The sequence below is a fragment of the Borostomias antarcticus genome (genome assembly GCF_949987555.1).
Source record: "Borostomias antarcticus genome assembly, chromosome: 4".
NCBI classification, from domain to species: domain Eukaryota; kingdom Metazoa; phylum Chordata; class Actinopteri; order Stomiiformes; family Stomiidae; genus Borostomias; species Borostomias antarcticus.
This window is the reverse complement of record NC_140237.1, coordinates 27,380,735-27,402,421: the sequence shown is the minus strand read 5'-3', so window position 1 is coordinate 27,402,421 and position 21,687 is coordinate 27,380,735. Positions and strand designations below refer to the sequence as shown.

Below are 21,687 nucleotides of genomic sequence, written 5' to 3'. Positions count from 1 at the left end.
AGAGGTTCTTTTGGTTGAGCATGGAGAAGGATGTCCATGACTATGTTAAGTGCTGTGTGAGATGCATCCTCAGCAAGCAACCTGCCGCACGAGCCCCACTAGAGAGCATAAAGACCTCTGCGCCATTGGAACTTGTGTGCATCGACTTCTGGTCTGCAGAGGACCGTAGCAACAAGTCTGTGGACGTCTTGGTGATAACTGACCATTTCACCAAGATGGCACATGCATTCCCCTCCCCTGCCAAGACCAGACTGCAAAGAAAGTGGCGAAGAAGCTCTGGGATGGTTTCTTCTGTCTATGGCTTCCCTGAACGTCTCCACTCTGACCAGGGGGCGAACTTTTAGAGTGAGCTCCTGGCTGAGCTCCTGGAGCTGGCTGGCGTACCTCCCCATACCACCCGATGGGCAACGGTGGCACTGAGAGACTCAACCGTACGCTGGGCAACATGTTGAGGTCCCTCCCACCTGAGTCTAAAAACAAATGGCCACAGATGATCCAGACCATGACCTTCGTGTACAACTGCACAGCTCATGAAACCACCGGCTTCGCTCCATTCTACTAAATGTAAGGCTGCCTGTCGATCGTGTGTTCAAGAACGTGCTCCAGGACGAGACTGTCGGTGACTATGACCTGTAACAATTATTGCATCGTCGCCAAATCGCAATTGTGTGGTATAATCGCAAATATGTTGTTTTTTGTTGTTGTTTTTTTGCTAATGTTTAAACCGACCACTGAATAATTTCAGAATGCTTGCACTTCCAGACAGTGGCTGTTGGGCAAGATAGTTAACTAACAAAGCTAACAAGTACCTAAACCAAACCAGAGGCTTTGGTCTGGGAGCTGGAACTCAACCCTCCTCTCTGATCAGGTTATAGTTCTCTCTCTCTCTCTCTCTCTCTCACTCACTCACTCACTCCTCTCTCTCTCTTTCTCTCACTCACTCTCTCTCTCTCACAGTCCTCACTCACTCAAATGATTGGCCTTTGTTGAAGTGTTAAAAATCAGTAATCACTTAATCAGTAATCAGTAGGAAGAATAGGCCTACTGTAGTTCCCCTGTATGTTTTTAACATATAAAATGCCACAGCTCAAGAACCCTTCTGGTACCTAGAAACCTCCCACCAGGGCATGCTTTGCAAGTGCACCCCCCTAAAACAAGAAAAGTCATTAGGTCCTCTACTCAACGCACAAAGAAAAAAAAAAAATTTTTGACAATTATTTTATTAATCGCTATTATTTCTGAGACAATTAATCGTCTAGCATAATTTGTAATCGTTACAGCCCTAATGACAGGCTATGTGAAGTCCCTGTTGAGTGACCTCAGCTCTGCCATGCTTCTGGCTCAAAAGCACTCAGCGGTGGCACAAAAACACCAGTCTGACTAGTACAACAAAAGAGTCAAAGGTCTGCCTCTCTCCATCGGTGACCAGGTCTTGGTGTTAAACAAAGGGTGCAGATGGAAACACAAGCTCGCCAACAGGTGGGAGACAGCAGTATACTCAGTAGTTGCCTCGAAGCCTTCTCTCCACATCTATAAGATCAGAGACCATGATGGGAATGAAAGAGTGGTGCACAGAAACATTCTGCTCCAAGTCAACTTCCTCCCCTTGGACTAGTAATTGGATGATGATGCTGAGTAGCGTCAGTACGCGTGGTGAAGCCCCTCTGTCAGTAATGCCTGAGTCTGGAGCGTCGAAGATGGACAGTATAACAGAAGAGCCTTCCCTGGGAGATGCTTCCCTCTGGGCAGATGAACATGATGAAACATCATCATGGGTGCAAGAACAGTCTTGACGGGGTACATCCAAATCCTCCACTCTGTCATCCCCCGCACCAACGAGCCCACTCCCTTCTCTGGACCGCTGCAGGATGCCTGGGCAGAGCGAGAGCTCACATGTCAGCAACCATTACACTTCCAGACTTCCTAGGAAGAAGAAGATCCAGAATATTGGGAAATATAAGAGGGACCGGCAGCTGAGACTGCCCGGCCCTTAAAAAGCAGTCCGTTGCACAGTCCGGTGTATCCATGGTAGGTGGCGGTATGCGCCGTTACGTTGGTTCGCGATACGCCAATAAACTCGGCGAAGAAGAAGAAGTAGAAGAAGTAGAAGAAGGGGAAAAAACAAGCTAGCTGGCTGGCCGGTAGAAGGACCCTGTTGAGCTGTAGGCTACCCCCGAAAGAATTGAATAAAAGGGTTCCATTCGGTCACGTAGTACGTTTATGTGTAAAGCGGGACGCTTTTGAAAAGCTGACCGTCGTAACATATGCATCGGGGAACTATTAAGGCGCAACTCAAGGAATATAAAGATATTTAATCTTCTGCCACTGGCAGACAGAATGTGATGTGGTGACGCGGCTCAGCGGCAGGAGGCTCATAACGATAAGCTTGGTACGATACGCTAGCTAGCTGGTTAGCTAGACATCAGAAAATGATTTCAGATAGCTTTGTCGCGACTTTGCCACGGAAGGTGGATCATGAATAGCTTTCGGGTTTTGTCTGATATCGGCTTGGACTTTGATGTTTCACTTTAGCTACAGCATAGCCGAGGACAGACTAGATTCACCTATGTTTGCCTGCTTCTAGCTGAGCTAAGTTGGGGGCTGAATTCCCTTTGGTTCGTTAGCCTAGCTAGATAAACAGTTTGCAGCGACGTTGGCTAATACGCTTAAGTCAGAGTAAGATAACTAGCCATAGTGTAGGTATGATTTTCGTGTCACCACTGGCACGGTGCATCTAGTTGGTGAATTTTGTCACTATGTTGGCGTAATTGGTTGGCTAACTTGGCTAGCGAGCTAGCTAAGTTAGCTAGGTAAACTGTTTGGCTATCTAGCTAGCTAACTTGGCTATCTAGCTAACTTGCCCTCTGTTATGTGTCTGGTTTTGCGGCCTTTGGAATTGTCTTCCTTCTCGTCGAAAATACCTTTCATAGTTTGTATGGTGCATATTTTAGTTTATTCTTTAATCGTAAAGTTAGCTTCAAAGCTAAAAAACGGATGTGGGTGAAGTAGTTTATTCCTTAATCGTACAGTTTCAACGCTGAAAAACGGAACTGGATTAAATAAATTAGCTAGCTAGCTAGATGATTTTAGTTCTTTTAGTAGAAGATTGTGTGGTCACAAAAGGAAAGTGGACATCATAAAGGAATCCAGCTACGATACTTTTCAAAGGTAAGATGCATTGAAGTAGTGAACAGATATTTTATGTTATTATATTGTTATTGCATGTATTAAGCAGCTAACGTTAGCTAATTATTAGGTACATTTCATAGCTGTATTGGAGGACAACAGTGCACCAGCTAGAATTAACAGTAGCTCGATATGGTTCTCAGTATGGAAAATGGGCTCAGAGGAATTTAGTGCATGAATCAACCATATTCTTGTATAAATGTATTTAAAAAAATCTCTTGCAGAGAGTAGATGTTGATGTTTAGCAACTAGGCTAGCTAATGCTGCCATCATTAATTCATCTGTCCTTAGGTGCGATGAGGGAAGTTGATGCTTATTATGGTACAGTAATATCTACCCAGCTGACAGGAATTCAAATCACATTACAGAAAAAAGTCACATTCCACAGTGCATCTGTTTCAGATTAACCTTTAAGCAGGCTAATGATGACAAGTTCAGGCACCTTTCATCTGCCTGCTTCTCAGTGAATGTATAGTTTCATGTCAGCCTCACTGCTCTGTATGGTTTTCCTCAGCTCATCAGGTCAGTACATGGTCTCAGTGAGGGTAGTCTGAGGCCTGGGCAGTGGGCACCTCTTGGGATTTCTAGCATCTTCCAGATTCCTTTTTGATATTGGAAGAAGTGATGGCTGTTCTATAGCCAGGCTACCATATGTCAATTTGTCTCGCTGGCCCATCTTCCTTATAAAAATGGTGGCACTTTGGTGGCTTGACCTCATTGTGGAGCACCATCCTGTATTTGCCTAGGCGATATGAGGAGGGACACTTGGCTACAGCACAATCATACATGAGGAGAAATGCCCCAATTGCCCATGTCCTCAGCATTAAAGGAATGCGCCAACTTTTGGGGAAATGAGCTCATGATTCCAGCACACACTTTGACCCCTGCATTGGTTCATTAAAAAGTCAACGTCTCGGGTCAGAGAGACCTTTTTCAAAACATGGCATGGTAAAGTGACACGCAAGGGTATGTTTGCCATGCCATGTCTTAAAAGTTCTCTGTGACTGAAATGTTGACTTTCTAATAAACCAATGCAGAGGTGAAAATGTGTGCATCTTCAGGGCATTTGATTCCCAGCACCACTAAAAAGAGAGCAAGTTGATATGCGTGTTGCCTCTACTCATCTTGAAATGATCTTATTTGCCATCATCCCCAGAGTCAGATAAGAAGATGCACGCCCTTCTCTGTGCATGCAGGAGGAAGCATTGAGACCCGTTAGAGCCGTTAGCATAACTTAGCTCAGTGACTGGAAGAGGATTTGAAACTGTTTTGAATCCACTTGCAGTGATTGTGCTAAGCTAGTCTAACGGGTCTAAATGCTTCCTACAGCACGCACAGAGAAGAGAAGGGTATGTATCTTCTTATTAGACTGGGGATGATGGCACATAAGCTAATTTCCCCAAATGTTGCCGTGTTCCTTTAAGCTGCTTCACAAGTTTATTTTCAAATAAAACACATGTTACACTAAGACAGTTGGGTGGTCAGAGTCGGTGTTACAGGACAAAGTTAAGTCTTTCCCTTACTGTTGGACCGCCGTGCCTGAAAAGTGAAGAAAATGTGTGATGTTCCTCTTTGGTCTTTTCACACGCAGCACAGAGCGGAGACTAAAGGAATCACATTTCAGTTTCAATTCATGTGAAGAGAGTAGGGAGGGGCAGGTTATGGCTAATAGCCTCTCGTAGCTAGCTAGCCTAGCTAACATTCAGCTAACCTTGCCACCTGTTGGCTTTTCAGCTAACCTAACCTAGTGGCTGTTGCCATTAGCTCGCTGGCTAGCTTATTCTAGCAGCCTGTTCTCTCGCCTATTCTAGCAGTGTTCCATTCATAATAACAGCGTTTTGCGGAGGCAATTTGCCATTGTGTGCCTCCACAGCTTGCCTGCAAACGCGCAATCAGAGTAAAGTAAGAATAAGAAACGTTATAACTGGGGATTCTCCGATCACGTTTTTTGTGTCCGATACAGATCATCTATGAGCCATATCTATGAGCCATATATATGAGCCATATCTATGAGCCATATCTATGAGCCATATCTATGAGCCATATCTATGAGCCATATCTGCCAATACACTGCCGGTTGTTTTTTGTGTTTTGTTATAGCTGCTGATATAGCAGTACAGTTTCCATTTAAATAGTGATCCTATTGATCCGTGATACGTTTGGGTCGCCCCCCACAGTTTGGCATGTATGTGGACCACAGATTAATTGCAAAATTTAACTAAGTAATAATGCTCTAAAATCTCGATGCCGCACTGAAAAGATAGGCGAGACAGATGCGCGTGTTGTGTTTTACTCTGAAGCTCAATGATTTGTTGATTATACAAAAAGCCCTTGTGTTTTCACGTGAAAGGGGCATGTTGAATCCCAATTGTATTTCGGGTTGCAAAAAGCGAGAGGATCGGAAGAACTTGAAAAGCAATGAAGGTCATCTAAGAAGCATCCTGTGCCACGGTAGATGCGCCCGTATGTGTTGTGGAGAACAAGGGAGTTTAGGTCATGTCTCTGTTAACAAATTTGGAGAATTCTGTTCAGTTCAATGGCCAGTCATTTCTTTTCATTTAATTTTTCAGTTTATTTGAGAAGGGACAATGCATATCAATCATCAACAAATGTAAATACACCAGATTTAGCCAGGAGGCTAATTTTCATTTGTGGTCCCTGGCCAAGATGTTATAAATAGGCATCCTAAAATGACACAAGATAAAAGTAAACAATAACACAGCATCATACAGAACATATGAAAGACACAGTTATAAATAAATACAAATCAAGGAAATACATTATGTGGCTTTGTAAGAGCTTTCTACTGTGGGAAGATTTTTTTTATTGAGGGCAGATACGATATGGCGTGTGCCATGCTGAGGCCGCCTTCCAACAGTGATCTTTTTCTTCCTCTCTGTACTTTGAGATTGCTGGTGTACATGGTGTCCTGCTGCTCGTTTCTGTTGATGTGTTGGATTAATGGATTAAGGCTGACAGTAGCTTAGGTCAATTGTTGTGGCCTGAAGCATTGTTGTTGACCCAGCTTTCTCCTTTCTTCCCTCTCTCCTCTCTGCCTTTGCTTCCCTGCTTTTTCACTCTTCTCCATTCTCCTCCCATTCATTTGTTCTTCCTCCGTTCTACCCCGTTTTTCTTTCACCTGCTTCTTTCCTGCCTCCCCTTTCATTCCTCCTCTTCCCCCAGATGATGTGCGAGGTGATGCCCACCATCAGCGAGGCAGAGGGTCCCTCAGGGGGAGGCGGGGGTGGCCGAGGCTCTGGCTCCCCCCTGCAGTCGGACTCAGAGGGGCACTTTGAATCGCTGATGGTGTCCATGCTGGAGGAGCGTGACCGGCTGCTGGACACGCTGCGGGAGACTCAGGAGAACCTGGGCCTGACCCAGGGCAAGCTGCACGAGGTCAGCCACGAGAGAGACGCGCTGCAGAGACAACTCAACACCGCTCTGCCTCAGGTGAGAGAGAACGCTCATCCTGGCTTCATATCTGCACAGCACTGTCACGCGCCGTTGGAAGGACACAAACTCTCTGGTCTTTGCTGACTGGAAAGTTGTCTGAAATACCTTGAAATGAACTTAGTACTCCCTCCACAGCAGGCTGATAAGACCACCTGAAGTCTAAAGCCTCGGTTATACTCCCTATGGACGTGTCCACGGACAGCGGCGGACCAAAGGGGTTCTGTTAATACTACTACTGTAGTCCGCTAGGAGGCTCAGCTGGTTCTGTTAATACTACTACTGTAGTCCGCTAGGAGGCTCAGCTGGTTCTGTTAATACTACTACTGTAGTCCGCTTGGAGGCTCAGCTGGTTCTGTTAATACTACTACTGTAGTCCGCTTGGAGGCTCAGCTGGTTCTGTTAATACTACTACTGTAGTCCGCTTGGAGGCTCAGCTGGTTCTGTTAATACTACTACTGTAGTCCGCTTGGAGGCTCAGTTGGTTCTGTGAATACTACTACTGTAGTCCGCTTGGAGGCTCAGCTGGTTCTGTTAATACTACTACTGTAGTCCGCTTGGAGGCTCAGCTGGTTCTTTTAATACTACTACTGTAGTCCGCTTGGAGGCTCAGCTGGTTCTGTTAATACTACTACTGTAGTCCGCTTGGAGACTCAGCTGGTTCTGTTAATACTACTACTGTAGTCCGCTTGGAGGCTCAGCTGGTTCTGTTAATACTACTACTGTAGTCCGCTTGGAGACTCAGCTGGTTCTGTTAATACTACTACTGTAGTCCGCTTGGAGGCTCAGCTGGTTCTGTTAATACTACTACTGTAGTCCGCTTGGAGGCTCAGCTGGTTCTGTTAATACTACTACTGTAGTCCGCTTGGAGGCTCAGCTGGTTCTGTTAATACTACTACTGTAGTCCGCTTGGAGGGCGCCTCAGCTGGTTCTGTTAATACTACTACTGTAGTCCGCTTGGAGGCTCAGCTGGTTCTGTTAATACTACTACTGTAGTCCGCTTGGAAGCTCAGCTGGTTCTGTTAATACTACTACTGTAGTCCGCTTGGAGACTCAGCTGGTTCTGTTAATACTACTACTGTAGTCCGCTTGGAGGCTCAGCTGGTTCTGTTAATACTACTACTGTAGTCCGCTTGGAGGGCGCCTCAGCTGGTTCTCTCATAGCATAGAGGGCGCTCATGTCTGCACAGAGCCTTGGCGTTCACCCTCTGGTGACCAAATGCATGTATATGTTATGTCAGGGCTGTGACCAGTTAAAGCCCCTGACCCACCGGGCCGATAATCGGCCGCCGTGAACGTGGTGAATGCTGGTGAATGCTGGTGAATGCTGGTGGCTGAGTCGGTGTGGGTCGGGACATCTGAGCGTGTCTAATCGGCGGAGTGAGCGGGCGCGTCGGGAAAAGAGAGATCACTCTGATTGGCTTACAGAAGTCACGGAAGTGACGAAAGCAAAGAAACTGGTCAGTGATGGTAAAGATGGCTACTATTATGGTGACAAAAAAACTGGGGAAAAAAGCTCTATCTTCACAAATAATCATTAAAAAAATTTAAAATCTGTGGAATAACTTAGTTTAAAGTAGATGCAAAGGAACATATCATTGGATCGTATTTCAGAAAAATTGTTATTCACGATGTCAACTGCATTTCAGTGTAGCCTAGGGTTGGGCCGATGGACGATATCATCGTCCATCGCCAATGGTTGATAGAAAAATACGATGGTTGAGAACCATCGTCACATCGGCGCTTTTTAAACACTTGAGCTGTGAAAATGGAACAGTTGGGTATTATATATGTGTAGGCCGACGTTAATGAAGACCATTTAATACGTTTCCCACAGTTATTGTGTCCTTCGTGAAGAATTTGGACAGCAAACTGAGCGAGAGGCATATGGTGCGAGTCGACGCCTATACCGGAGTTATTTCTGCTTCTTTAAACATTGTAAATAATTAGATTAACTAATTTGAGTCGTAATCTACTAATTCTAGGCCTATGTGTCATAAAATGTAACAGATTAGAATGTATCTATAGCTTAACAAACATCTCAATTTGATGTAGTTCAACAGCCCGTGCGCTCATGGAACATTTTACGCACGGACACGGAGTGAACATCATGTTTGTTTAGCTGTATAAATTATAATCTGTTAAATTATATGACACATAAACAATGTATTGGAAGGGCATAGGCAAACATTTGCAACTTCTTCCCTCAGTCATTTATGATACAAGACTAGGCCTATAACTAGGCCTATGACTAGGCCTATAATAGTAGGGTCTTCGGACTCGACTTGATAAACGATTTCATCAAACTTAGCCTGCCATGATCAGCCACATGCAACATAAATATTACCTGTTACAACAATAATATAGCATTAGCCTATTTTTTTGCAATTTATTTCTTACCTTTTCGCCACATTGAGGCCTACAACGCTTTTTATTAATGAGTCCAGTTCAAGGTTCTAAGCGAACCAACTATCAATAAATGACACACTATTTACATATATTTCGTTGAATAATAATAAAGAAATAATAATAAAGAAATTGTAAATAATTGTTATTTACATATTTTTTTAAAAAAATACCACAAATGGCATAAAAAATGGCTAACAAAAACTCCACAATCTGACTCTATACTCTTACCCCAGGGTTTAGGCCTACTCTTTCTATTCTAGATTCCTGGCTAAGAAAACCAGCATGTTCACTTTATCAGGCTTTAGTAGGGAATGGAGAGGAGTGACAACACTACCTGCGGTGCTGAACACGCGCTCTGATGGTGTGCTGGTTGCGCATATGGAGAGGTATTTACGCGCAATACTAGCCATAAAAGTAAACCTCGTTTGGTTATCTTTCCATCATCTGAGTGGATCGTCATCTCCGTCAATTGTCTCTTCCAGCAAGTAGGCTGTGATCTCTACCTCTGCGATTTCAGCAGCAGTGCGCGTAGCTGGTTTGTTTTTTTCCCCTAGAAGACTGCCCAGCGAGCTTCTGCTCTGCAGCGCTGGACTGATCTTCCTGCGTGGTGGGACTGACTGTTGGGCGCTCTGCGCGGGTCGTTGTTGCTACCATCTCTGCAACCAGCTCGGTCTTGACGTGGTTCAGCTCGGGTGGCTGCATGTGTTCCCCTCGGTATCTTGGATCAAGCAGTGCTGATTTGTGCAAGATAGCCATGGTGGCGTCATTATCATATTTGTTCGAAAAAAAAGTAAAACATGTTTTATAGGCGTATTACGTATCCCGGGTAGGCTATTGTAGACTTGCATTTTCTCTCTAAATTAAATATAAGTTATTTCATATAAAGTGACTGCGTCATGTAGCCAGTTAATGTGAAGCCTGATTCTACAATAGCCTACCCGGGATACGTAATAGGCCTATAAAACATGTTTTACTTTTTTTTTTTTCGTTTTATTTTATTATTATTATTATTTCCATAAAATGACGATATCATCGTCCATCGCGATGTTTGGATGGCCACATCGTGATGTCATATTTCAGCACACATCGCCCAACCCTAGTGTAGCCTACTACTGCACTTTGTCATCCAAGTACTTGTACGCTATGGTGCAATGTTGAATCTAATGTCATCTAGAACATTGTGCAAACGACAGTAGAGTTGATTCCATGGAGAGTGCGCTGCGCTCAGGACGAAGTTGGATGAATGGATGGTTTTTATTTGGAATCCTGTAAAATATTGAATGCGCTCTAAAAACATGAAAGCATAAAGGTAGAAATGCAGCAACTGGAAGTAGCCTAGATGATATTCGGTTTCCGGTGGTTTAAATGAATGACAACACAGAGGAAAGTACTCACGTGAAAAGCTTTATCAAATAAATTGAGGCTGGTGATAAATGCTGATAATCTACCTGGCTGAGTTCATGGTCACAACCATTCATCTCTTACACATAGGCCTACACAATACTTGCATGTAGGCCTCTGATGTTGTTTCAAGTGATGTCTTCAACAGTTTCATCCTGTAATATGTGATCTGCTCCATCATAACGAGTCACATTGACCCGAAAACACTTTTTGAGTTATATACACCAATGGAAAGACGAGATTGTTAGCTTCCCAACCAATTATTTACCGGCAGCACTACCAGGTGAATTTGCAAGGAATAAGCATCTATTCTGTAAGTCTATGAAACCCCCGATTACTATAATTCTGAACAGATACCTGTCATTCAGCTTTCCCATAATCCGCAGTGTGACTGTTAATTCCTTGTGTCAATTATGTTTTCTATTTTTATCACCAGTCAATCAAAGGTTACGATTGAACACGTGCCTATTAAACCGTATTCATAGGCCAGGTTACAGGCGGTACAGGGCGAGCTCGTAGTAACCGACTACAACAGCACACATTACACAGCCAAATAATGATGTGACGTGGCTTTGTAGAGGTCGCTGTCAGTAGCCTACTTAATTAAATTAATTTTTTAAACCTACGTTGCCTAAATATGGTGGTGGTATCGGCATTGAATGCATTTTGGTCTGGAATTGCACCCGCTATGAAATGCTACACTGCTCCATGTATGAATGAGACCTGCGGAGTGACGAGAAGACGTGAGTGAATTGAATTGACAGAGAGAGGAGAGGAGGGGCTATTTGGTCACTGCAGTGTGTGTGTGTGTGTGTGTGTGTGTGTGTGTGTGTGTGTGTGTGTGTGTGTGTGTGTGTGTGTGTGTGTGTGTGTGTGTGTGTGTGTGTGTGTGTGTGTGTGTGTGTGTGTGTGTGTGTGTGTGTGTGTGTGTGTGTGTGTGTGTGTGTGTGTGTTTCAACTGGCAGTCGGAGGGTTGATTCTACTGGGGGAAAGTGCAGCATCGTTTCAAAGAGACAGTTCAACATAAGACCCAACGAATCGATGATGAAATGTGTTGCCAACTATTTTGAATCCTTTTAGTACGGTGAGTACAATGGCAACATTTCAAATATTACTAGGCTTAGGGCCCTATGAGTTTCGCGTTAGGGATAACATGGACTGAATCGCAGAATTCACACAATGCAAAATTGACCAACAAAGACCGTTTCTAATCGCCATGTCCCTCAGTTTTGCCGTGGCCACCAGTTTGTGACCTTGTTGGCTAGCATTGTTTTTTTTTGCTCTCTTTAAAAAAAAAAAAAAAAAAATAAGGGTGGGGGGGATATGAATCCTGAAAAAATAAAACAATTAGAAAAGGGAAGTTGGGACGAAGGAGGACATATGGAAGCGCCCTATTGGCTGGTGACAGGAGTACATGGTGTGAGAAGTGAGTAAGAAATAAAAGGGAAATCGACAGGGGGAAGGAAAGCAACATCGCTTTCATATCCCTGTAATGAATCATGTATTATTGCTTTCATGCCAATAACAGTAGACGAACGCTTGAATCAAGTTTAAAGTAATGCAGTAAATGCAATAGGAGAAAAAGATGAATATAGACAGTTAACAATAGGTAGAGAAAAGTATCCTACTGTAGAGCCTAGACAGTAACAGACAAACAGCTCCGGTAATGAAAAGAGTGGAAGGATATGGCAGAGTGAGATGTGTGTAGTGGTGTAAAAAGGCGTTCCAGCACACTGGCTGTATTGTGTGGGTGGGAAACAGGACCAGACGGCCACCCCCCCCTCTCCTCATCATGTGACGAGAAGGGCTTTGGAATCGGGAGAGAGAGAGGGGGACATTGGCACAGGCTTACTGGTCTTGTGATGTGGGCGGAGAGAGGGACTAAGGTCTCCTTATTAAATATGGAGATTTAGAAATATCACTCTTGTGTATGAGAGCATTTTACCTGTTATCTGTCTTTCTCTCTTAAGGCGCTTATAAACTTGGCTAGGCTGCACAACGGGAGGAGCTGTGCTTTACAGAAATGCAGGTTCTTGTCCCTCTGCTCCTGCAAACGTGCGGACTTGTGTGTGAACCGCCACATAAATATTTCCACAAAACTGTGATTGTGCTAGCATTCCGTATCGGTATCAAGAGTGGGAGAGATTCTTTGATTTAAAATGTAAATCTCTGTTAGATTATAATCCCTCCTAACCTGAAACGCCAGATGGTTTGTTTCTCTCACCCAGCTGGGATCACTCACCCATCTGGGAAAACTGTTGGAATTTTTTTGGAGAACAACTAAAAAAATAAAAATAAACAGACAAATGATTGCATGAACTTTCTGTTTATCACTGAATCCAAACGGCGCACGTGCCCAACACGCATGCACAGCAGGCTGGCAGGTCTATCACAATCAGTCACAGAGATCGCAAAAATATTCTCTTGTCTTAAAAAAAACCTACAACTTTTTTTGACAAGTGAATCCAAAGTTTGCAAGTAGGCCTAATGAACTTAGATTTGCTTCCATATTTTTAACGGAGAGATCGGTCCTGATGTCTTTCTGTGTGAATTCCCACATGGCTAATTTGCATATCATCACAACACCACAGACATTCGTGTGTGTTTAGGGCTGGTCCTGCTTTTGCCAACATACTTAAACAAGATTAAAATATACAGTATGCATTATGCATCTTCATACAAAGGCCTATATCGCCCAAATCCGAAGCATGGGTCGGGTCCACGGGCCCCCCAAACACAGCAGGCCATTCACCTCCATTCATTTTTTGAGCCAGGATTACGCAAAATCTACCTGATCGATTTTCTTGAAACTCTGTGCAGGGGTGTATCATGGGTCACCTTAGAAGCCGATACATTTTGGAACAGATCCAAATCACGGGCCGGATCCATGAATGAAAACAAAACTTGAGAACGAAGCCAGCTCCCTGTGTGGGGGTTAGAGACATGGGGTTTGGACTGGGGTGTGTGGGGGGAGAGCCCGGAGTGCACCGCGTTGCCCCCCGCCAGCTGTGACCTGAGGGGGGCGCCACAGAGCTGGCCAAATAAAGCCACCCATTCACCTCCAGTCATTTTTTGGACTAGGATTACACAAAATTACTTCCAATTCGATATCGATTCGGTAGGGGGTATTTCAGTTACAACACCTATTTGGCTTGATATGAAAGAGACTCTCAGAGAACTAGTGCTGTAAACTGTACAAGGAAGAACCCTCTAACGCGGTGCCTTTAATTTTAAACTAAACTGCACTCGGGCGAGGTGCGAACTTGAGCCAGATATTACGTCTTTCCATAGCATGCTACCGGGTCATCTTGATTCAACTTGATTCGACTTTATTTGCTAGGAGGATCTATTAACGACAATCCTTGAGATGGGATGTATTAATGCCAAGCTACGCTGCGACAAGACTTGATTTCTGCCTTGAATTAGCGACATTTTAAACTGCAGCGGAAAAGTAACCGACTCTCCTACAATTACATATCATAGTCTACATTCATGTTTTCAGCTTTTTATGTGCATATTTAGTGACCTCAAATCATCACTGTTAATTCTGTTTCACCCTGAAAATGTTGTTTGCCGATGCCATTGTGTGAGTACTCTGTTCATAATGTCTGTGACTGTAACCGTTACTGTAGTGTACATATTAATACAGCCCCTCTCAGAGGATTCCAAACTGTGGCGCTATCGTAAAAATTAGCAACCCAATTTAAAACCGACTTATCGCCATAATGAGGACATTTTGATCTATAAATTAAGCTACCTTATCACCAAATGTTGTCTGGTTTTATAACATTTACGTTTTTTAGGAAAAAATGGGACGATGTTGCCTCAGAGATGTAAATAGATCCCCCTCCACTACTTTTTTCACAGCACACCGCAAAATAGTATTCCCCTAAATGTAGTTGGTCATCATAGCAACGCCTGTGACATATTAATGGGGTTTCCTGTTTAAAGGACTATGCTCGTTTTTGACAACCTGGACCTTATTTACGACATATTATAAGAAGTTTGACTCACCCAGATCACTTTTGTGTTGTTCGGAGGCATGTAGAAGAAATATAAAATCCAGCGCGAGCCAGTATATCCATGTAATGGCGGCGCACGGGGCATAGGGAATGCAGTTTCTCAAAATCCATTTTCGGCCGCTAAACGGTTGTTTTCATCAATCACATAGCATGAATCGACAGTTGATATTCCTCTACGCCAGCCATTGTTGTTTTGGTGCCATATAAGGGGTCTTGATCCTCTGTAACATGCTCTTTATAAGCCGCTCCCCCACTTGCTCCAGCAAGTCTGCGCGCTGGCCTGTGCGCATGCGTGCTGGAGCAAGTGGGGGAGCGGCTTATAAAGAGCATGTTACAGAGGATCAAGACCCCTTATATGGCACCAAAACAACAATGGCTGGCGTAGAGGAATATCAACTGTCGATTCATGCTATGTGATTGATGAAAACAACCGTTTAGCGGCCGAAAATGGATTTTGAGAAACTGCATTCCCTATGCCCCGTGCGCCGCCATTACATGGATATACTGGCTCGCGCTGGATTTTATATTTCTTCTACATGCCTCCGAACAACACAAAAGTGATCTGGGTGAGTCAAACTTCTTATAATATGTCGTAAATAAGGTCCAGGTTGTCAAAAACGAGCATAGTCCTTTAATGCTGGTTGGAGGAGTTCCCTTCCTTGCGCTACTCGAGAGCAAAAGAGAATAAATACCATATATAAACAAAAACAAACAGGACGGCTTTCCTAGATCAATCAACCTTGTATTAATCAATCAATCAATCAACCTTGTATTAACTAAGATATTCGCTGGAATTTTTTTCCCCTTACAGATTGATCCTAAACATCCGCAAATGTATGCTGTCATGCCAAATCACTTCCTTGTTGAGTGCTGCTTAGGGCGGTCATGGGATCAATCAGATATCCGCTGGAAACAATAATAGTTCTCACGGACAGAAATATGAGGATGAAGAGTTACATTTTGTATGCAATTGTATGCAATGTAGAGATAGTCATTTCTGCTCTCTAGTGGTGAGTGGGAAGTATAACTCCTATACTTTCATAACACAAGAAAAATAATTTGTGGATCTGCCCTGTAATTCAGATCCACTCCAAAATCTAATCAGGTCCAGGGTACCTTGGGCGGAACATATGTACCAAGTATGAACATCATTGGGTTATTTGTCTTCGAGCTATGGTGTAAACAAAATGCCCATCCAGCCACCCACCCACATACAGGCAGCAGTGATCACCCTACTCGCGTGCCTCGGCGGTGCAAGGAAATATTAGTGTTTACATTTAGAAGGCATCCAAAAGCAGTTACATTAATGTACTTTTTATTTAAGATGACCCAACGAACCATGTATAATTGGCTAGCTAGCTAAATTATATGAACTAGCTACTGAGAATAGATAGCTCAACTTATAAGCTAGAGTGTTAGCTATGCAGCCAGCTCGCTCTATCGTTAGCTAGCTCTATCGTTAGCTAGATAGTTTCTCTAGCACGCCAGACTAATGGGTTTAAAAGCTTCAAGTATCCACGGGAAAAATAATATATTAAAAGATCGATCTTGGGATTTATAAATTGATTATCATTAATTCAAATGAAGTACGATTTTGAATCGTACAAACTATTTTTCAGCCCAGCCCTAGTCTACAACCGATCCTTCACTGTTTGTTTGCTGTCCAGAAGCAGTCCATCGATATTCACTGATTCCCAAAATATCCAGCCTGTACCTTTTCATCTCTCTGGTAACCTGGGCTGGTTTGGACGTCTCATACATGGCGCATACGTTCTATGTTCCTAGGCGGAGCTTTGTTTTGGGCCCAGGTAGGCTTTCTGTCGCACCCATAGCTTCCTGTTAAGGGCTTTCACTAGGAGTATACTGAGATTTGGCTGGAGTCTACCACAGGGCCTGTGGCAACTGGCAACTGTAGCATTTGTTGTAGTTTTCTTAACGGATTGTCTTTTTGGAGTTGTTAGCCCCCGCCCAACCCCCAACCTGGAGGGCCAGGTGTTGTTTTTCGTCTGGCCTCTACCCTGAAACCTGCCCAGCTTGGTAGAACTTGCTGGGGTGGTGGGGGAGGGGGGTGGGGGTTAAACTTGCCAGAGAAATGCAGACAAGGTAGCGAATCACAATCCATGACGATGGGTAGATAGATCAAATATAGATATATATATTTAAAAAATAATAATAATAAAAAATATATATACACACACACAGTATATGGGATATGGTTGAGGATTGATTTGCAGAATTAATCGCATAATTTTCGTAATAAATGTCATAATTACACCACATTCAAACCCACTATCAGGAACGTTACAAAAACGTAAATGGCAATGTTTGGAATTTGGATTGAAACTAATTTCTAATACTTTTAAACGCTTACTATTATGTATATGAAGCCCTAAATTATGTAGTAAGAAGGCTATTGTGTATTTGGCTTTCCAGTGACTTGGTCCCCTATTATGAAAACCTCACTTTTCAGTGCTTGGGCACATTTGCGTCTTTGATGGGCCTACTAACACACAAACTGTTAAACAATAAGACTCAGTCAGTTTTGTTGTGAGCAGCTAAATTCAAAAGTTGTGATTCAGTAAGCCATTCAGATTTGCCTCCTGTTCTGATATCATTAGATTTATATTATTAACTCTATTGTCGTGAATGCACGTTAAGCTATTCCTTCTCAGTCTCACTCTCTGTGCTCCTCCCCTCCTTGCCTCACTTAGCAATAACTCAAAAATGTGATTTCTATCAGGTCTTGATTTTGAGTGGCTCTATAAACGGCCTACATCCTGTGCCAACCCCCCCCCCCCCCCCTGTTTCTCTTCTGCTCTTCTCTCTTTATCCTGGGCTCTTTTATGTCTGGAGCCTTCTGGCTTCGCCTGCCCTACATATTTACTTCTATGAGGAAAGAAAAAGCAGAGAAAAGCTCATCACTAATGGTATTGAATGTCCTCAGTATTCTGTGTGTCTGTATTCCATGGGAAGTGTCACAGGACAGACTGCCTTGTTTTCTTTCTCTTTCGTTGTTGTCTTAATCCACCCAGTGAAAGTATAATCTGAATTCCTAGTCCTTGCCACTCCTGTAGATTTGTAGAGATTCAATAGATTAACATTTTGCTCTTACTGTAGTATTAAATTGACGGGCATGCATCTCACATTAAAACCAAGAAGCAGCATGCTGTTGTGACTTATATTGAACCTTGAACCCTAGTTCCCTGTACAGGTCTCCACCCAAATCCCCTCCATCCTGCTCAGGTGGTAGACCATGTGTGGCCATGCCCTGGTCTGGCCAGTCGGGTCTGTTTTGCAACCCTGTGAGACGAGGCTGTTTGCTCTAGGCTGTGTTGGCCAACTCTGTCAGCTCTACACCTGCAGCTCTGTTGACTCTTGCACCGCCACAGAATGTGTGAACTAATCATTCACATTCACACTTCTTTCATTTCCTACATCCAAAGTGTGAGAATTCAGCATTAATCCCCCCCCACGGATATACCACAGTACAGGTGGGGTGGTAGTCCTGTCCCCCACTGTAAATATTGATCTACAGTAACACAGTACAGTAGCCAAACCATAGCTAAATAACAGGCTACTATGCATCAGAGTCGCTGCCCATCTTTTGACGCAGGCTCAAAACTCACCTAGTACTACCAGGATCCTCCATCTTAAGCATATACTGTATTTTTAGTTTGCTACTCTTGCACTTTGCCTATAGCACTAGATTATGCTCTTAGTCACTTGTTTAAAAAGGAGATGCACTTGAGTTCTGGTGAGTAGTAGTACACTGACTTCCTATGTTAAATGCAATTATTGTAAGTCGCTTTAGATAAAAGCGTCTGCTAAATGACTAATGTAATGTATTACTACATAATGTACTAATGTACTACTTGCCAGCCGGGCAAGCTGACTTTGCTAGCTACCTACCTAACCTAGCCCTAATGATATTGTACTGCTAGTTTCCTGTGCAACATATCAACTGACCAGTTATCAAAACAAATTCCACAAAACTGGTTATGCTAGCCAGCAATCTCAAATAAATGTTGAACTTGTTTGGCTGTCTGGCACAATCCGGTTAGCTACATTAGCTAGCCTAGGTAACGTTCTTCCAACTGGATTTGGCTAAAGTTTGATCTGTGTTTTGTTACGCTGACTGGCTGAAGGGGTTCTTCTGTCAAGGCAAGCACTCCCGCCCACTCAAACCGTTCTGGGTGGCTGGAAGTCTAGACGATCATGAAAGCTTTTTTTATCATAAAGAGTGGCTTCCAGGCTGCTGCAGTTTGGTCAGCATTCTTCTCTCTGTAACTAGCCTAAGTGTGCTAATGCATCAACTAATATTAAATGAAAGGTTATTCAAATTTGACCTATTATTGTTTATAACAGACACTATTTTTTGGGAAAGGGAAAATGACCTTTTGGCAAGTTGAACATGACCTGTGCTTCCCACGGGTCACATAGAGGAGTGAATCCCACGGGTCACATAGATGAGTGAATCCCACGGGTCACATAGATGAGTGAATCCCACGGGTCACATAGATGAGTGAATCCCACGGGTCACATAGATGGACTCACTTGAGTTGCCCTGGCAGTAAGATTCATTATTTTCTATTTTAATGTTATCCAAAAGAACATAAAGTTGGCACTGAAGTTTTGGACAGGTTTTCAGCGTCATTTGGAGAGCTGGAGGGAGAGGGTGAGCAAGAGCAGACACACTACGCTCCTCCCAGAGAGAGACAGGACACTACGCTCCTCCCAGAGAGAGACAGGACACTACGCTCCTCCCAGAGAGAGACCGGACACACTACGCTCCTCCCAGAGAGAGACAGGACACACTACGCTCCTCCCAGAGAGAGACAGGACACACTACGCTCCTCCCAGAGAGAGACAGGACACACTACGCTGCTCCCAGAGAGAGACAGGACACACTACGCTGCTCCCAGAGAGAGACAGGACACTACGCTCCTCCCAGAGAGAGACCGGACACACTACGCTGCTCCCAGAGAGAGACAGGACACACTATGCTGCTCCCAGAGAGAGACAGGACACTACGCTCCTCCCAGAGAGAGACAGGACCCACTACGCTCCTCCCAGAGAGAGACAGGACACACTACGCTGCTCCCAGAGAGAGACAGGACACACTACGCTGCTCCCAGAGAGAGACAGGACACTACGCTCCTCCCAGAGAGAGACCGGACACACTACGCTGCTCCCAGAGAGAGACAGGACACACTATGCTGCTCCCAGAGAGAGACAGGACACTACGCTCCTCCCAGAGAGAGACAGGACACTACGCTCCTCCCAGAGAGAGACAGGACACTACGCTGCTCCCAGAGAGAGACAGGACACTACGCTCCTCCCAGAGAGAGACAGGACACTACGCTCCTCCCAGAGAGAGACCGGACACACTACGCTCCTCCCAGAGAGAGACCGGACACTACGCTCCTCCCAGAGAGAGACAGGACACTACGCTCCTCCCAGAGAGAGACCGGACACACTACGCTGCTCCCAGAGAGAGACCGGACACACTACGCTGCTCCCAGAGAGAGACAGGACACTACGCTCCTCCCAGAGAGAGACCGGACCCACTACGCTCCTCCCAGAGAGAGACCGGACACTACGCTGCTCCCAGAGAGAGACAGGACACTACGCTGCTCCCATAGAGAGACAGGACACTACGCTCCTCCCAGAGAGAGACCGGACACACTACGCTGCTCCCAGAGAGAGACAGGACACTACGCTGCTCCCAGAGAGAGACAGGACACTACGCTTCTGCCAGAGAGAGACAGGACACTACGCTCCTCCCAGAGAGAGACAGGACGCTACGCTCCTCCCAGAGAGAGACCGGACACTACGCTGCTCCCAGAGAGAGACAGGACACTACGCTCCTCCCAGAGAGAGACAGGACACTACGCTGCTCCCAGAGAGAGACAGGACACTACGCTCCTCCCAGAGAGAGACAGGACACTCCGCTCCTCCCAGAGAGAGACCGGACACACTACGCTCCTCCCAGAGAGAGACAGGACACTACGCTCCTCCCAGAGAGAGACCGGACACACTACGCTCCTCCCATAGAGAGACAGGACACTACGCTGCTCCCAGAGAGAGACAGGACACTACGCTCCTCCCAGAGAGAGACAGGACACTACGCTCCTCCCAGAGAGAGACAGGACACTACGCTCCTCCCAGAGAGAGACCGGACCCACTACGCTGCTGCCAGAGAGAGACAGGACACTACGCTGCTGCCAGAGAGAGACAGGACACTACGCTGCTGCCAGAGAGAGACAGGACACTACGCTGCTGCCAGAGAGAGACAGGACACTACGCTCCTCCCAGAGAGAGACAGGACACTACGCTGCTCCCAGAGAGAGACAGGACACTACGCTGCTCCCAGAGAGAGACAGGACACTACGCTGCTCCCAGAGAGAGACCGGACCCACTACGCTGCTGCCAGAGAGAGACAGGACACTACGCTGCTCCCAGAGAGAGACAGGACACTACGCTCCTCCCAGAGAGAGACAGGACACTACGCTGCTCCCAGAGAGAGACAGGACACTACGCTGCTCCCAGAGAGAGACAGGACACTACGCTGCTCCCAGAGAGAGACAGGACACTACGCTACTCCCAGAGAGAGACAGGACACTACGCTGATCCCAGAGAGAGACAGGACACTACGCTGCTCCCAGAGAGAGACAGGACACTACGCTCCTCCCAGAGAGGGACAGGACACTACGCTCCTCCCAGAGAGAGACAGGACACTACGCTCCTCCCAGAGAGAGACAGGACACTACGCTGCTCCCAGAGAGAGACCGGACACTACGCTGCTCCCAGAGAGAGACAGGACACTACGCTGCTGCCAGAGAGAGACAGGACACACTACGCTGCTGCCAGAGAGAGACAGGACACTACGCTGCTGCCAGAGAGAGACAGGACACTACGCTGCTGCCAGAGAGAGACTGGGAGGCCTGCGTTTTGCTCTGCCTCAGCTCTGGTAGTCAGGAATTCACTCTCCCCGTAATTACCTCTAATCCCGCCTCTTCTGGCGTCTGATTGGCTAACTGCACAGTTTTAGATTGTTTTTTCAGAATGGGTGCCAGTCAGGGTGGCTCAGAGGCCCAGGAGAGGGGGGCGTGTTCCAGCAGGATAGGGTAGCTCAGAGGCCCAGGAGAGGGGGGCGTGTTCCAGCAGGATAGGGTGGCTCAGAGGCCCAGGAGAGGGGGGCGTGCTCCAGCAGGATAGT

The 21,687-nt window shown here is 45.3% G+C and overlaps 1 protein-coding gene across 2 annotated transcripts in view; it reads left to right on the top strand.

Annotated features, from left to right (window-relative positions):
- The first annotated feature begins 2,158 nt into the window (after positions 1-2,158).
- ppfia1 (PTPRF interacting protein alpha 1) overlaps positions 2,159-21,687 on the top strand; it is a 67,502-nt gene continuing 47,973 nt past the window's right edge. For both annotated transcript variants that reach the window (XM_084437000.1, XM_084436999.1), the window contains exons 1-2: positions 2,159-3,168; positions 6,370-6,636. In XM_084437000.1, coding sequence (XP_084293126.1) covers positions 6,370-6,636 — 267 coding nt within the window. In that variant the 5' untranslated portion in view covers positions 2,159-3,168. The remainder of the gene's footprint in view (positions 3,169-6,369; positions 6,637-21,687) is intronic.